Source organism: Hyaena hyaena, unplaced genomic scaffold, assembly GCF_003009895.1.
Source record: "Hyaena hyaena isolate Hyena2069 unplaced genomic scaffold, ASM300989v1 scaffold_1867, whole genome shotgun sequence".
NCBI lineage: Eukaryota > Metazoa > Chordata > Mammalia > Carnivora > Hyaenidae > Hyaena > Hyaena hyaena.
Window position 1 is genome coordinate 1 of NW_024082498.1, and position 18,092 is coordinate 18,092.

The following is an 18,092-nucleotide window of genomic DNA, read 5'->3' on the forward strand; positions in this document are numbered from 1 at the left end:
GAGGACCCAGAATGAAGGCAGTCATCTGGAAGCCAGAAGGACAGCCCTCTCCATAACCCAACTGTGCTCTCAGAGTCCAGCGTCCACAAGGACAGAAAATAGATCTCAATGTAGAAACCACCCTGCCTGCAGTGTTTTGTTCTGGTGGCCCTGAACTGACAATGCACTGGGCAAGATAGTTCACCTCTGTGTGTCCCAGTGCACCCTTGTGTGCCAGGTAAGGATAATAATCATACTATCCCCATAGGTTTGTTTGGAGCATTAAATAAGGTGTCATCTGTGAATCACTCAGAACAGAGCCTGGAGGATGAAAGTATGAAGTAAGTATTTATTAACTAAAACACAGAATTAACTGCTGACATGTTTTTTTTGGTGACAGGTGCTGAGGAAGACACCTGAAGCAATGCTCAAGGCAGCCCTGTGAGGTGCGCACTAACATTCCTTCATTTTTAATTTAGGAAACAGGCTTCAGAATTGTGCAGTCACATAGCCTGTGAAAGACACACCAGGATTTACGTTCCGTCTGTTGCTGGACAATTTGGAAAAGAGCCTCCTAGGCTGTCCTGATTCAGAGTCTTTGAATATGGCCTTAGTCAATTCCAGCCCTATGCAAGTCCCCACCGTGGGTTGCCAGATGTAGCAGCCTCATTTGGAGGCAGGATGGCAAGATGGTTGAAACACGGGATATGAAGTCACACCTTGGCACAGTTTGGATATTGACTCCCTTTCTCCCTATCTATTTGACCTTGGAAGGGTTTTTCTACCACAATGGAGGCCCAGGATCCTCATCCGTAAAATGGACACAAAACACCACTAATACCATCAGGTTGTTGGGAAGACACTGAGACACGCATGGAAGAGCTTAGCACCTTGGTTGAGATCTGCCTGCAACCCTTTGTATCTGATGTTCCTCCTGGAACACCCTTCCCTCAGATACCCCCTATCTCACTGTGTCATGTTCTTCACCTCTTTTCTCAAAGACAACTTTTCTGTGTGACTTTTCCTTACTACTCACTCTACTTAAATTTGACCCCCACTCCCAGCACTCTTCACCGCCTATTCACCTTTCCTGCCTTATTTATCATGATCTCTTTCAACTATTCCTTGCACACAGATGTTCATGCATTTATTTTCTGTCTATCTCCCCCAACACTAGATGATGATTTCCAGGAGAACAAATAGCTTTGCCTGTGTTATTTACCACTGTATCCACCATCCCTAGAATAGTGCCGGGGGCATAGTAGGTGCTCACGGGGTATTTGTTGTCTTTTATAATTTTAATGTTTTATTTATTTCTGAGAGAGAGAGAGAAGGGGAGAGTTAGAGAGAGAGACACACAGAATCTGAAACAGGCTCCAGGCTAAGAGCTAGCTGTCAGCACAAAGCACAACGCGGGGCTTGCACTCACTAACGTGAGGACATGACCTGAGCCGAAGTCGGATGCTAAACGACAGGCACCCCAGGAAGTATTTCTTGAATGAGTGCATGAATGAATGCATGAGTAGTTATTGGCATCACTTAGCAGAAGATGGCTTTGAACTCAGCCCAGATTCATCTTGACCCCTTGTCCACCACTATGGTCTTCACGTGCAGACTCAGACCTGGTTCCTAAGCAGACCCTACCCTCTTCCCTTCAATGTCTCTCCTGGGCCCCGGAAGCTCATGTTTCCACTGCTGGATGCAAATCCTTGGTTGCAGACACAAGAGTAGCTTCCAGGACGGTTGTGGCAAGTCGCATGCTGCGGGCAAATTCTGGGACTGGCACATTCATCCACATCTGGCCAGTGGAGATGAAAACCCAGGACAAAGCAGATGAGGAAATGACAGTAGGGGCCTACAAACAGAGAGTCACTGTACATGTCCTCTCCTTACTCCTCATCTCCCTTGCACCTAGGCTTGGCCACAAGAAGAAAGTCTGACCCAATGTGTATAGGTGGAGGGTGGTAAATGGCTCCAAAACAGACGAACATAGAATGGCTGTGCTCCTTTACTCCTCCCTGCACCCACACCATGGGATGCAGATGGTGCAGTGCAAAGTGACTTTGCCATTCTTCTTTTGTAATGGGAGCTTGTTTCCTCACACCTTGAAACTAGCTTGAATCTAGGTAGACTATGATGGTCACTCTCCAATAGAACACAGCAGAAATGATGTGCCAGTTCCAAAATGAGACGTCTAGACACTTGTTTATTCTGCTCATTCTTTAAGCCCTTTCTTGTGCCATATGAAAAGCCCTAGACTGCCCTAATGAAGAATGAGAGACAAGGTGGAAAAGAGATGGACCAGCCCTGTGGAGCCACCTGACAGGTAAGCCAGTCCAGCCATGCCGAGCAAATATGACACAGCTGACCACAGACACAGGAACAAGCCCAGTACAGACCCAAGCACTGGCCACTGGAGCACAACCAAAATTTCCAATGCACAAAATACGAAACAACTGTATAGTACTTGTTTCTAGCCACTGACATTCAGGGTGGTCTGTTTTCCAGTAATAGCCAACTGCTACAAAAGTATCAGAACAACCAGACAGGGCTTCAAACATCTCGGACTCTAAGCTAAGAGGATGTGATAAGGACTTGATCACTCCATGCCTTGCTTGATGGAGTCACCTTCCCTACAAATGAGCATGGAGAACAATAGTTCTGAACCAGACCCAGGAAACAGAGCCCTTGCATCTTGTGAGAAAATCTGGCAGTGGTTTGAGAGGATGGATTCAAGGGGACAAGTCTGGAGGAAGGAGACGCCTAGGGAGGAGGCTGCTAAAATAATGATGAAGCCTGAACCAAGGGTGAAGAAGAATGGACAGATTCAAGACATACTTAGCCAGTAAATTCCCCAAGTTACGATGACTGATTTACTATGTAAGGTGTGGAGTATGAGGGTGGAGAATAACCCTGAGGTCTTGAATCAAATCCATTTTAGGAAAAAGTTCTGAAGTTTGAGTCTGAGTTCACCCTAGGACAGAGTTTTCTACCTCAGAACTAATGACATCTGGGACGAAATTAGGCTTGGTTTTAGGGAGGGTGTTTTGGGCATTGCAAGGTGTTTAGCAGCATCTTTGGCCTCTCCTCACTAGAGAATAGTAGCACCCACAAAAAACCTTTACACCACCAGTGGAAATAAATTGCTCTAGGGACAGAGTCCCCCATTACCCACAGGTACTGTCCTATCCACTGCTGGACTCAGAGTAAACCCACAGCTGGAATTCCCATCCTTGCTCTTCCTCTAAATATCTGAGTATCTTTGGGGAAGTTACTTCAACGGTCTGAGCCTTAATGTTCTCATCCCCAAAATGAAGAATGTAACAAGAACCGCACAGGATCATCAAGTGAGGTGGTTGTTAATTAATTAAGTAGGTATAGGAAGAAAAGCAGGTCCTCTGTAACTTCAGAGATCAACTTGTGAGAGATGAATCCAACCTGGCAGCTACAATTGTGGCTTCCCTAGGAGGTGGTACACTCAGCATGCTCTGGGTGACTCCACTGGACAGGCATTCATTGATGTCTGAGGAGCAGTGGAGGAGAATGAGCAGACCAAAGGTTGTGTGTCAACAGTGAGAAACATATGTACCACCCAGTGGTCACTGTCCACCAAAGACCCATGTCTGAGAGAGTTACCTTTGCATGAGAAATGGCCCAGCTTTATCGAGGTCCAGTCATTTCCAGTGGGAGAAGAGAAACCAGGCAAACAGCTACACTTGTACCTCCCTGGCAGGTTTCTGCAGATTGAGTTGGGACCACATGCTTGGGGGTTTTGAGAACATTCATCTATATCTGGACACAGAAAGAGTTGGAGTTACAGATTTGCTTCATCTTGTGTAGCAGACTGTATTTTCAAAGATGGCGGGAATAGTGTCTTCCAGGCCGTACACCCTGCCTTTATTCTATGAATTTGTACTCTTTCCAGCAGGCAATGGGGTCTATGTTCCCTGCTCTTGAATCGGAGCATGCTGGGACTCTGAGCTGGTGGCAGTAGGTCATAAAGATGATGCACCTCCTCCTTAATCTCTTGAGATGCTCATTCATGGAACTTAAAAGCCATAAGTGAGGAATCCCAACACGCCATGAAAAAGCAGCTTCCATGGAGAAGAACCATGAGCCCGGCCCACAGCCCTGGTGGAGCAGCCAGCCCAAGGCAGCAGCAGCTCACCAGCCTTGAGGGTGTGCTCTCTGGGTAATGGATTCTCTACCCCAACATGAGGCAACTCATCTGACACTGCGTGGAACAGAGAACAGCCATAGTCACCGAAATCAATTCAGATGCCAGACACGTTTATGAACAAGATAAATGATTGTCATTCTTTTGATGTATTCAGTTTTGATGTACTCAGTTTTGATGTACTCAGTTTGATGTATTACGTATCTACCCAGGAGTAGATAATAAAGAATTACTTGCAAAGCATTGAGAGACCCTTAAAATTGAGCATTCACGGTGCCATGGGGAGGCCCAGCTCGAGTCTCCTTAAGAACTGGTTGGCCACATCACCTAAACACTCGCTGTGTAATTCTCACGCAAATATAACCTCAAGGCAATTCTCTTAGAGCTCCTCCCAGAAAATCGTGCGTCTAGACCGAAAACTGGAGCCGCTCCGGGACGTCAAGATCAGATCACAGGAATGTTCATCCCACCTTAGTTTGAAGTAGTAAAACATGAGAAACAACTGTTAATGAGAGATTAAATCTGGAGTTGACATAGAGAATAAGGCAATGTGCTCCTTTATTCAACACAAATCCACTGAATACTCACAATGTATTAGGCACCAAACTGGGATCAAAGGCATAAAGGGGATGAAATCCTTGCTGTAGTATCCATTATTTTCTAGATGGAGATTATCGATTTCAAGCCAAATTGAAAAACCAGGGTCTATCAGGACTACTGTAGCTTACCAAATGACCCATGAACTGTAACTCAAAGATAAAGAGTTGAGGGCTCCCTGGATATTACAACAATAGAAACGAATAATCTTATTCAGAGCCCAGCGAACTACAACTCCTAGGTCAAGTCCAGTCCACCACTTGTTCGTATAAATGAAGTTTTATTAGAACAAACCCACATCCACCCATTTGGGTATCATCTATGGTTGCTTTTGCACCATGACTGGAGTATTAAACAGTCATGACAGAGATGACACAGCTTGCAGCTACCAAAATGTTTACTATTTGGCCCCTTGCATTAAAAAGTTTGATGATTCCTTGTCTTATGCAGAGGCACAATCTGACTTTGACTGTGAAGGAGAAAAGTGGGATAAAAATATGAGAAATACAGACAACAAATATCACTCATTCAGGAGATTATGTCAGTATGTATTACTTGTGTGAACAGCAGCTCTTGAGAGAATACATGTGCCTAGCACACTATGTACTTTATTACGCTTAATTTTCCCAAGTATCCTTTGAGGTAGGTACTCTTATACACTCATTCTGCAGATGGAAACATTGAGGCTAGGAGAGGATAAAAATATTTCCCCACCACCTCACAACTTGAGTGTGGCAACTAGGTAATACGGTTCAGAAACTGCCTTGGGAGTTAGAAACACCTGATTTGGAGTCAGTTCAACCACACAGCTGTGACCAGGTCATTTCAGCACTCCAAGCCTCAGTTTTCCCGTGTGCACAGTGGAGATCATCACAATGCCTACACTCAAGTTTCATGAAAAATGTGCATAAATCCCTTCATTGGGGGCCTGGTGTTCAGTGAATTTTAGAAATTCTTGTTTTCTTCATGGAGAGACAACCAAAATGAATCAGTGGTTATTTCTGGATATTGAAAAATGGCATGATTATATATGGTGACTATATGTGTGTGTGTATATACATATACATATACATACATATATGTATACACTATATATATATATATAGTTCCTGGAACATATGGTACAGCTAGTGAGGAAAGACATGTACAGTTTCAAACATGATTAACGTGAGTACAAAAATTGAATAACATATGACTGTGACCTCAGTCCTATTCTACAGCATAATGTAAGATTTCATATATCCTTATGGGAAAAATGTAATGACAGTCTCTTTTCTTAAGTGGGAGTGTTTTACTATTATTCACAGGGAAATAGTATGTCTTACATGCATTATATTTTGAAATTATGATCTGAAAAAGTCAACATGTATATTCTTCATCTAGGTAACATCATCTTTCCAAAATAAAGTGCTATCAGGTAAAAAAAAAAAAAAGAAAAATGGCATGATTTTTACTTTTATTTTCATCCTAATGTTAGTTCTAAATAGTTGGAATTTTTAGTGTGCAGGGATCACTGTCATAATAGAAAAAGAAAGATGAAAAGGGCCAGGGCAGGAGAGAGGGAGAAAATAGTGTTGGGACAAAGAAAAAGTACCTATGTCCACAACCCAGCTAGCTTCCACCTGATCATCCTACAAAATTGCGGAGGGCTTGAGGGAGTGCATCCTCACCTTCACAGGTCAGTCCTGGGCCCCTGAACTGCGTCAGTCCATTGCTGGGCAGAAAGCCTTGTTTGCAAGTGCAGTAGTAACTCTCCACGGTGTTGGTGCAGATCGCATAAGCTGGGCACACGGTGGTGTCCTCACACTCATTCACATCTGGGCAGGACAGAAGGAAGAGATTGGGTGAGGGCTCCAGGGTGGGCATCAAGGGGAAGCAGGATGAGAGGGTGAAGGGGACTGTTGTGGGCTGAAATATACCCCCCCTCTCCCACCAAATATGCTGAAGCCCAAAATCCTGGTACCTGAGATATAACCTTATTTGGAACAGGGTCTCAGAACATGTAATTAAGACCCAAACTAGGGTGAGATCCTACCTGAGTTGGGTGGTCCCTTAATCTGATATGATTGGCGTATTTATAGGAAGAGGAGGAGAGATACAGGCCCAGGGAGAACACCACGTGATCACAGAGGCAGAGGCTGGAGTGATCCACCTTCAAACCAAGCAACACCAAGGAACACCAGCCACCCCAGCTGGGTGACAGGCACAGAACAAATTCTCCCTTAGAGCCTTCAGAGAAAGCTTGGCCCCGTGCACACCTTGATTCAGACTTCTGGCCCCCAGAACGGTGAGAGAATAGAGTTCTGTTGTTTTAAACACCCTGGTTTGTGGTAACAGCGGTCCTGAGAAACCGCTCAGTGCTGACAAGGACCTTGGACACCCTAGAATTCTCCTGTTCTAAATGCAGTTCATGGCCAGGAGCATCAACACAGCCTGGGAGGTTGATGGAAATGCAACATCTCGGGCCCCTGTCCCAGAACTGATGAATGAGAACCCGCATTTTAGCAAGACCCCAGGGTGATCTGTGTGCACATGAGAGTGTGAGAAGCACTGATGTTGGCATTGCTACTCTGGGTGTGGTCCTCGGACCAACAGCATCTGCCTCACCTGCGTCCCGGATCTGGAAAAAGAAGATGCTGATTCTGCAGGTCTGGGAAAGTGCCTGATATTCTGCATTTCTCACAAGCCCCTGAATGACGCTGATGCTGCTGGTCCATGGACCACAACACGAGCATCAGAGCTCTAGACACAAGAGTTTGGTCAAAATGTCAACCTTTGGAGCACGGAAGACCTTCTCTAAAGCTCCAGCAGTCAACCTCCAAGGAGAGAATGGCAGCTGTCCTCACAGACCTATCTCCTCCTCTTCCTTTTAGTAACGGGACCATCCTGTTAAAGACTGCATCCCCAGGGTCTCCTGCAGCTCATGTGAGTACGTTCTGGCCAATGGGCATGCGTGGAAGTGACATGTGCATGCTCTTGAAAATAAACATGTTGGGGCACGTGGGTGGCTCAGTGGGTTAAGCGTCTGACTTCAGCTCAGGTCATGAGCTCACAGTGAGTGAGTTCCAGCCCGTGTCTGGCTCTGTCAGCTCAGAGCCTGGAGCCTGGTTCTGATTCTGTGTCTCCCTCTCTCTTCCCCTCCCCTGCTTGCACTCTGTCTCTCTCAAAAATAAATAAACATTTAAAAAATTTTTTAATATTTTTATTTATTTCTAGGAGAGAGAGAGACAGCATGAGCAGGGGAGGGTCAGAGAGAGAGGGAGTCACAGACTGAAACAGGCTCCAGGCTCCGAGCTGGCAGTCAGCACAGAGCCCAGTGCGGGGCTCGAACCCATGAACCGCGAGACCATGACCTAAGCGAAAGTCAGACACTTAACCAACTAAGCCACCCAGGCACCCCAGACATTTAAAATTTTTAAAGAAAGAATAAACATGCTGTCCACTTCACTCTTCCACTTCCCCCTGGGCGGGAACATGGAGAGAGTGGGCTGATCTACCCTTAACCCTGCGGAGGATGGTTTGGGAAACCATCATGCTGAGGGATGGAGAGGCAGCAAGGTGGAATGATCCCATGAACTGGCCAGCCTGGTCACTCTGTTCCACCTGTAAGTTAGAGATTTATAAGAATGAACTTCTAAGAAATAAATGCCTAAGTTGTTGTTTGGTTACTATAGAAACAGTCAAAACTACATCCTAGCCAGTCAAGCTCTGGAAGACAAATGACTTCACCTCTCTGTACCTCAGTTTACCTGTTTAGCCCTCACCCTCACATCCAGTGGGACCCCAAGCCCTGTTGTTCTCTACCCAAATAGTATTGGACACCTACACACTTTTCTCCATCACCACAGCTATGCTCATGGTGGGTTCTACATCCCTGTGTCTTCCGATGTACCCTGCAATCTCTCTTCCACATAGTAGTCAGCTCTGAATGCACATTTGACTATCTGCCCCCACCTCTGCCTGCAGTGCTCCCTGTTGCACTAGAATTAAAGTCTAAATCACTCGAACAGGACCCACAAGCCCCAGTGACCAGACCCAACCACATCTTTAAGCCACATCTCATGTAAGTCTCCATATCTAGACTTCCTGCTACAGAGCCTTTGCACATTCTATATCCTTTGCTTCTGCCTTGCCTGCCCAGCTCCTACTCATTCTTCATGTCTTGCTTAAGTGTCATTTCCCCTAAAAGCTTCCCCTGTGCTCTGTGTTCCCCATCATAGCCTCCTGTGCTCCTTCTTTATGACACTTATCATAATTATAGTTGCTTGAATATTTGTATGGTCAGCTTTCTAGTAATCATATCCCCCACCAACTGTGAGCTCCAAAACAAAGCCAGAGTTGGAGGCAGGTTTCTCGGTGATTGGGAAGAAACTTATTTGATACTATCATTCCTGTGTTCAGCAGAATGATGGCCCCTCCTAAGATGAGCATATTCTTTTTTTTTTTTTTTCCATTCATCCGTCAATGGATTTTGGGCTCTTTCCATACTTTGGTTATTGTTGATAGTGCTACTACAAAGATTGGGGTGCACGTGTGCCGATCATGTCCTTTTCGTAAATATTTACTTACTATTTTTGAGGGAGAGACAGAGACAGAGAGAGCAGAGAAAGGGTATAGAGAGAGGGAGGCAGAGGATCTGAAGTGGGCTTAACGCTAGCCGCAGAGAGCCTAATGTGGGACTTGAACTAATGAACCATGAGATCATGACCTAAGCTGAAGTCGGGCATCCAGCTTCACACAGTTGGTCACACAGGTGCCCTCAGATATGACCGCATCCTAATCCCGGGAACCTGTGCTGTGTGGCAAGAAAGAACTATGGATTCCGATGGAATTCGCTGATCCTGGGATGAAATGGTTATTCTGGGTTACCCAGATGGGGTGAGGGTAATCACAAAGGTCTTTAAAAGTGAAAGATGAAGCCATGAGAGGCAAAGTGACGCATTGTGAGGAAGACTTGGCCAGTCACTGCCAGCTTTGAAGATGGAGGAAGACGGACATAAGACAAGGAATCCAGGTAACCTCCAGAAGCTGGAAAAGGCAAAAAGACACATTATCTTCTAGAATCTCCAGAATGGAACTCATCCCTGCTCACACCTTGATCTTAGCCAACCAGGACCCACTTTGGACTTCTGACCTCCAGATCTGTAAGGTAAACTTTGTGGTGATTTGTTATAGCCGCCGTAGGAAACTCATACAATTCCCAATATACAGATGTGGACGACTGAGTCTCAGTGAGGTAAGTAACTTCTCCAAGGACTGTCAGCTGGGGACTGGCAGCCCCAGGCCTGTCCAAACCTGGAGTGTGTGATTTTCACTACTGCTACCCAGGAAGAGGTAGATCTGGCTGGAAATGGAATCAATTTTCAGGCAATTTCTTTCTTTCTTTTTTTAAAAAATATTTTTATTTTTATTTATTTCTAGGAGAGAGAGAGAGAGAGACAGCGTGAGCAGGGGAGGGTCAGAGAGAGAGGGAGACACAGACTGAAATAGGCTCCAGGCTCTGAGCTGGCAGTCAGCACAGAGCCCGACGTGGGGCTCGAACCCACGAACCGCGAGATCATGACTTAAGCGAAAGTTGGACGCTTAACCGACTAAGCCACCCAGGCTCCCCAATTTTCAGGCAATTTCTAAGACCATTCTTTGTAAAAACACTTTTGTAATTGGTTGTATTTTAAAAAATGCTTTATTTATTTCTGAAAGAGAAAGAGAGAGAGAGAGAGAGTGAGCAGGGGAGGGCCAGAGAGAGAGGGAGACACAAAATCTGAAACAGGCTCCAGGCTCTGAGCTGTCAGCACAGAGCCCTATGCGGGGCTCAAACCCACGAACTGTGAGACCATGACTTGAGCTGAAGTCGGACGCTTACCCGACTGAGCTACCCAGGCACCCCTGTAATTGGTTGTTTTAAACCTGTTTCCCTGATGGGCTTTGAGCTCCTGGAAGGCAGAGATTTATGCCTGTCTCATTCATGCTGTGTGCTGAGTGCTTAGAACAGTGGCCGGTACACAGCTGCTGCTCAATAACGAAGACCTCACTGAGAAAGTAGGTCTGGAGCAAAGACCAGAGGGAGGTGAGTGAGCTACGAAGGTACTTAGGGCAGAGGAAACAGCAAATGCATAAAGGACCCAGGGGCTGGACCACACCTGGTGGTTTTGTGGAATTACGAGGTGGCCAGTGTGGTTGGAGCAGAGGGCACAGGGGAAGGAGGGGGACGTGAACATGGCCAGATTGGTGTAGGACTGGCTAGACTACTGTCACATCTCAGCTTCTATTGGAGAATAACAGGAGCCGTCGGGGAGGCTGAGCACAGACAGCACACAGTGCGACTGAGGTTTAGCAGATCCTCTGGTCAGAAGATGAATGGTCTCAGAGGAGTAGAGGTAGGATAAATTTCTGGATTAGGAATTGCTGTGTTGATGTGTATGTGCATTTTAAAAAATTTTTTTAATGTTTATTTTTGAGAGTGAGAGACAGCGCGAGCATGGGAGGGGCAGAGAGAGAAGGAGAACCAGATTCTGAAGCAGGCTCCAGGCTCTGAGCTGTCAGCACAGAGCTTGACACGGGGCATGAACTCTGGAATTGCAAGATCATGACCTGAGACAAAGAGGGACGCTTAACCACATGAACCACCCAGGCGCCCCAAAGTGTATATGCATTTTTATAATATATTATTAAGTATAATAGAGACAGAAAAGCACAAATATCATAAGTGTGCACTCTGATGAACTATTGCAAAGTTAACATCCCACTAGTATGAAAAATGTTTATGCATTTTTAATCCCAATAGTGCCCAGTTTTCTCAAATGTTAAGCTTTTTGAAGTCTCACTTACAATTCCTTGTACATGCCTCGATTATAACATCTCTCACAGTCTCAACGTGGGGCACACATTCTTTCTTATCTTTAACTGCCCACCTTGCCTGCACTGTATCAGACCTGGGCTAGGTCCCAGAGCTGTAGAGATTAATACAATGACTTCCTTACCAGCCAAGGGCTTTCTGGAATCAAAGGTAATGATCATTTTTAAAAATTAAGGTGACCCTTTTGGAAAGATATGATTTTTCTCTTTTCCACTTATATGGATGTGAACCCACTTCCCCAACACACTCTGCTGAAGGATTTCATCTTGTTCAGGAAAAAGTAAGATGTCTTAGCAGTAGACACAAGATGAAAGCAAATTAGCAACATTCAAGTTTTAATTACAAAACTAGATGTTTGGGTTTCCAGCAAGATAAGAATCTTGAAAGAAAGCCTTATGAGAGGAGTGAGTTTGGGGGATCTAGTATACAGCATGGTGACTCTAGTTAACAATACTGTCCTAGAGGGGCACCTGGGTGACTCATTCGGTTAAGCGTCCAACTTTGGCTCAGATCTCGGTTCATGATCAGGTCTGAGTTTGAGCCCCGGATCAGTCTCTCTGCTGACAGCCCAGAGCCCACCTCAGATCGTCTCTCTCTGTCCCTCCCTTGCTCATGCATGTGCACACACACACAAACTCTCTCTCTCAAAAAAAATCATTAAAAACAAAACAATAGTGTAGTACTTGCTTGGTAGTTGCTATGAGTAGATCTCAAAAAGCTTCAACAACAACAATAACAAAAAAAGGTGATGAAGATGTTAGTGGACACTGTGCTGGTAATCATTTCTCAATATATGTGTGTATCAAGTCAACATGTATGCATCTTAAACTTACACAGATTGTTATATATCAGACATAATTCAAAAAAACAGTTTTCTGGAGCCAGGTTTGGAGGACTGGAAGGTAAGAGTTTTCATTAAGCCGTGGTGTAAGGCAAATACCTATCACAAGGGAAGAGAAAAAACTATGGGAAGCTAATAAAGAGAGGAGGTGAGAAGGACCTATCAGAACATCTGTTCCTCTGCCACCTCACCTCAGAAAATCCATGTAATGGGTGAATTTAGGGGTATCAAGAGTAGGGGCTGACTTCTCCCAACAGAAGGCAGGTAGGGTTTCCCAGTTAGAAGAGAAGCTTGTTTTCTGCGGCTATCACATCCAACAAGGTGTGAGAGCCAACAATTAGAACCTGCAGAGGGAAGTAGCTAGTAGGTAGTTCTAAGAAAGCTCTTTTTGTTTCCTACAGCATGAACACAGAAAGCAAAAGCTCTTGTATGGACCCCTGGGGGCTGCAGAGCTGCTGAGAGGAGAATGACACAAGCAAGGTGGGCCATGCTCTACCAGTAGACAAAACACCCCAGATAAAACACCCCAACCAGAGTCTACCTTCCACAGCCACAAGATCCTAGAAGTTGCCCCTATACCAATATCCAGCTGCCATCTTGGGAGGGTAGGAAATTGGAAAAATTAACTGTTTGTACAACATAGACTGAGTTTCCCAGAGAAGGCTGAGCCAGGAAACTGAGACACTGAGAACACTACGAACTGGCAATATTTTTCCTTCCATCCAGCAGGAGCTTAGATGGAAGAAGGAAACAATACATTTTAAAAATGCAGTCCCACCACACTACCATTTATGAAGCTCTTATCACATGTACCAGGTGGTTAACCAAGTTACCTCTTTTTTTTAAAATAATTTTTTTTATTTATTATTTCCAGGAGAGAGTAAGAGTGAGCAGGGGAGGGTCAGAGAGAGAGGGAGTCACAGACTGAAACAGGCTCCAGGCTCTGAGCTGGCAGTCGGCACAGAGCCCGACGCGGGGCACGAACCCACAAACCGCGAGATCATGACCTAAGTGAAAGTCGGACGCTTAACCGACTAAGCCCCCCAGGCGCCCCCCAAGTTACCTCTTTTGATTTAAGCTTCCAACATCCCCGTAGATGGGAACCTTTGGTATCTGTATTTCACAGCTGAGGAAAGTGACAATCAGAGCGGTTTTGTGTGCGTTATCTGAGGTCACACAGTGAATGCAAGACCACATAGGTAAGAGCATAGAGCAGGAACTAGGAGACCCAGATATTATTTATCCCTTTCTCTGGCACTAAGTAACTCCCAGCAAGTGTTCAGCTGCAGCTCAGCCTCCTAGGACACAAGGGTCTCCTCCCCAGAAAACACCCTCCCGCACATTGAGCATATGGATTCTCTTTGACCAACTTACCAGTTGTTGATTCTGTTGAGAAAATACACGATCTGCATAAACCACAAAGCCCTATAAACAAAGAAAAGAAAAATACCATGAACCATCAAGAAGCAATGTGGGCTCAATATGACAAAGTATTCCAGTTCTGATGAGTCAATATGAGAGATCCAACTGAGTGACACACAATATTTCATATAATGTTCACAGAAGCCATTCCTGCTCTTTTGCACTTTATGGTTTTCATTTTGTTTGTATCATCTTAATTTTCTTTTCAATGACAGAACAAAAACGTTCCAGCTGATTTTCAAAAACATACATTAAGACATGTACTCTCAAAAGAAAAATGACGTCTCCCCCAAGTGGGCAAAACTTGGCTCTTGGGGAGAGATGGGAAAAAATCTTACTTTTAAAAAATAAGACATATAGGGGCACCTGGGTGGCTTAGACGGTTAAGCGTCTGACTTTCACTTAGGTCATGATCTCACGGTTCGTGGGTTTGTGCCCCGCGTCAGGCTCTGTGCTGACTGCCAGCTCAGAGCCTGGAGCCTATTTCAGAGTCTGTGTCTCCCTCTCTCTCTGACCCTCCCCTGCTCGCACTCTCTCTCTCTCTCTCTCCTAGAAATAAAAAAAAATATTAAAAAATAAGACATATAGAAATGTTACATATATTATATAAATAGATGTATAGTATATCTGTAGCATTAAAATAGCATGAGTGGTCAGATGGTTAGATTTTTAAAAATTTCCTAGGAGCACCTGGGTGGCTCAGTCAGTAAAGGTCCGACTCTTGATTTCAGCTCAGGTCATGATCCTAAGGTTCCTGAGTTTGAGTCTTTTTAAAATTATTATTACAATGTTTTATTTATTTCTGAGAGAGAGAGAGAGAGAGAGAAGAGAGAGTATGAACAGGGGAGGGTCAGAGAGAGAAGGGGACACAGAATCTGAAACAGGCTCCAGGCTCTGAGCTGTCAGCACGGAGCCCAACACAGGGCTCGAAACCACGAACCGTGAGATCATGACCTGAGTCGAAGTCAGACGCTTAACTGACTGAACCACCCAGGCGTCCCATGAGTTTGAGTCTTGAGTAGGATTCTCTCTCCCTAATCCTCCTATACATGCAAACATATGGTAGCTGTCCTTCTCTGCCTGACTTATTTCGCTCAGCATAACACCCTCAAGGTCCATCCATGTTGCTACACATGGCCAGATTTCATTATTTCTCATTGCCATGTAGTATTCCATTGTATAGATAAACCACATCTTCTTGATCCATTCCTCCGTTGATGGACAGTGAGGCTCTTTCCATGTTTTGGGTATTGATGAGAGTGCTGCTATGAACATTGGGGTACATGTGCTCCTATGCATCAGCACTCCTATATCCCTTGGGTAAATTCCTAGCAGTGCTACTGCTGGGTCATAGGGGAGTTCTATTGTTAATTTTTTAAGGAACCTCCACACTGTTTTCTAGAGGGGCTGCACCAGTTTACATTCCCACCAACAGTGTAGGAGGGCGCCCGTTTCTCCACATCCTCGCCAGCATCTAGAGTCCACTGATTTGCTCATTTTAGCCACTCTGACTGGCATGAGGTGGTATCTCAGTGTGGTTTTGGTTTATATTTCCCTGATGAGGAGGGATACTGAGCATTGTTTCATGTGTTTGTTGGCCATCTGGATGTCCTCTTTGGAGAAGTGTCTGTTCATGTCTTCTGCCCATTTCCTCACTGGATTGTTTGCTTTTCAGGTGTGGAGTTTGGTGAGTTCCTTATAGATTTTGGATACTAACCCTTTATCTGATATGTCATTTGCAACTATCTTTTCCCATTCCATCAGTTGCCTATTAGTTTTATGGATTGTTTCCTTTGCCGTGCAGAAGCTTTTAATCTTGATGAGGTCCCAAAGTTTATTTTTGCTCTTGATTCCCTTGCTTTTGGGGATCATGGGGGAGAAGAAGGGAGGAAATAGTGGGGGAGAGGGAGGAAGGCAAACCATGAGAGACTCTTGAATGCTGAGATCAAACTGAGGACTGATAGGTGTGGAGGGAGGGGGGTGATGGACATGGAGGAGGGCACTTGTGGGGATGAGCACTGTGTGTTGTATGGAAACTAACTTGACAATAAACTATTTTTTTAAAAAAAGGATTCTCTCTCCCTCCCTCTCTGCCTCCTCTCCTGTGCTCTCTATCTCTCAAAAATAAACAAACTTTTAAAAAATTGGCTAAAAGGCAGTGCAGTCCCCTGCACTTAGCTTTTTTCCAACATTACAACCCCCACCTCCACAACCCCCACAACCATCACCCTCTCAACCACCAATGACGTCATTACCACCTTTTGCTGATTAAATTAAGAATAAGAAGCACTAGAGCTAATACCAGGGCAGACAGGCCAAAGCAACAACTTGGCATTCCTGCATGTGGAGTCCACGAGTTACCTGCTCCTTCTAATGAAGCCTCCCAGTCAGCAGGTCCCACAGCCCCAAAATCCCAACATTCCCGTTTATTATCACCAGCTGAAATTCTCTTGCTTGTTAATTATTTTAGAGGCAACAGAACATCATTTTTCAGCATGCCAACTCTGGAGTCAAAATGCTTGAGCTTAAAAATCTGGCTTCATGAATTACTGAATGCATGGCCTTAGGAAAGTTATTCACTCTCTTTGGGCTTAAGTTTTCTCTTCCACAAATAGATGCACTGGACCCCAGGCGGGGAAACCTGCACCTATTGCTTGAAACACTATCCCATATTCATAGATTTGAACCAGTGACCAACACTTGAAAGACAGGAAGAAAACCAGAACAGAGACAATAAACAAGACCAATACAAACTGACAACTGAGGAAAGGAAAATAAGAGACAGGAAGGCTCCATCACATGGCTCGGGCTCAGCACAAATATCACCTCCTCGGAGAGGCCTTCCCTGACTTCTACCTTCAATATAACCCCCAGTCACTCTCTTCTTTGATAGCACTATCGCTGTCTGAAATGCTTTTGTGTGGTTATTATTTGGAATAGGATAGCATAGTGATAAAGTGTAGTACTTATTAGCTAAGTAGTCTTGGGAAAATCATTTAATCTCTTTGGCCTCAGTTTCCTCCTTGGTAAAATGAGGCTATTAGGAACCCAATATTGCAGGAGGTTGGTGAAGACATTTGAGGAACTTACAACGGTGCTAATGGGTGTTTGCTGTTCCTGTAAGTGGCTTCTCTTCTGCCTGACCTTCCTACTATGAAACCAGTCTCATGACTGCAAGGAATACATGTCAAAGAGATGACTACAAAGAAAGTCTAGACTGACAGGCGGAATTCCGTATGCAGAGTGATTTTTGTCAAAGGTCTTACAAAGAAGGTGTTGGTAGTGTCCAGCCTAGGATTGGGGTCCCTGGCTGGTTTCCCCACGGCCTTCCCTTTTCCCTGGACCTTATTTCCAGTCCAGGCTTCCCCCAGCCCTCCCACAACCATTCAGCCCACACTCACCCCATAAGAGGAGCAAGCTGAGGTTCCTCATGGTCCCGTGTGTCTGTCATTCAAGGAAGGGAACCTCTTCTTCGTTCTCTGGGTTTTCAATAGCAGAGGATATGGGGAGAGAATAGGGGTGGAGCCAGAATTGCTCAACGCCACCAGGGCAAGACAGCCCTTCTTGCTGAATTTTTCTAGATGAGGACAGTGTGGCAAACCCCTAATTTTCTCTTTCCACACTCATGAAGAGAAGTTGATCTGGCTGGTGTGTTGCTGTGTTCTTGCTCTCCAGTCTCTCTCCTTCCCCCCATCTCTTGCTTTTTTCTTTCCCCACCAGGACTGACTTCTCAGCCTTCTTTCCCTGTACCTCCAAGTGACCTACCATCATCTGTCCCCAGCAAAGCGAAGACCGGACTCAAAGGGCTCTTCCCAGCCAACCCCACACAGCAGCCATCACTGACCAGGTGCCATCCTAGACACACAGCCAACAAAATTCAATTTCATCATCACATCCACATCATCGAGTAGAGATTCTGACCCCTAGACATCTTACAACGACAACCAACATTAAAATTAAAAAAGAGAGCAAGGCATGGAGAGGGTGTGTGTGACTTGTCCAAGGTCACTTGGAGTTGAGATTCGAATCCAGATCCTCTGGCTCCAAGGCCTTGCCCTTGAGCCATTCCATCTGCCTCCAGGTCTCCTACATGTGACCCCAGCACAGCAGCACCTCCAACCCTGTGTGCATGATCTCACGCACACAGAGGTCTGGTAATGCCTCACCAGTGTCCCCAGAAGCCGATGCTGAGACTGGGATTCTAGTGAAAGTTGTTTACC

The 18,092-nt window shown here is 45.2% G+C and overlaps 1 protein-coding gene across 1 annotated transcript; it reads right to left on the reverse strand.

The window, feature by feature from the left end:
• Positions 1-1,623: 1,623 nt before the first annotated feature.
• Positions 1,624-17,337, reverse strand: ADGRE1 (adhesion G protein-coupled receptor E1; the record flags this gene model as incomplete). The annotated part of the gene is made up of 5 exons (XM_039225018.1): positions 17,274-17,337; positions 13,825-13,875; positions 6,424-6,570; positions 3,616-3,771; positions 1,624-1,777 (listed from the first exon to the last, which is right to left on the reverse strand). Coding segments are annotated over exons 1-5 (539 nt in total), but the record flags the coding sequence as incomplete, so codon positions are not given.
• Between the last annotated feature and the right edge of the window lie 755 nt (positions 17,338-18,092).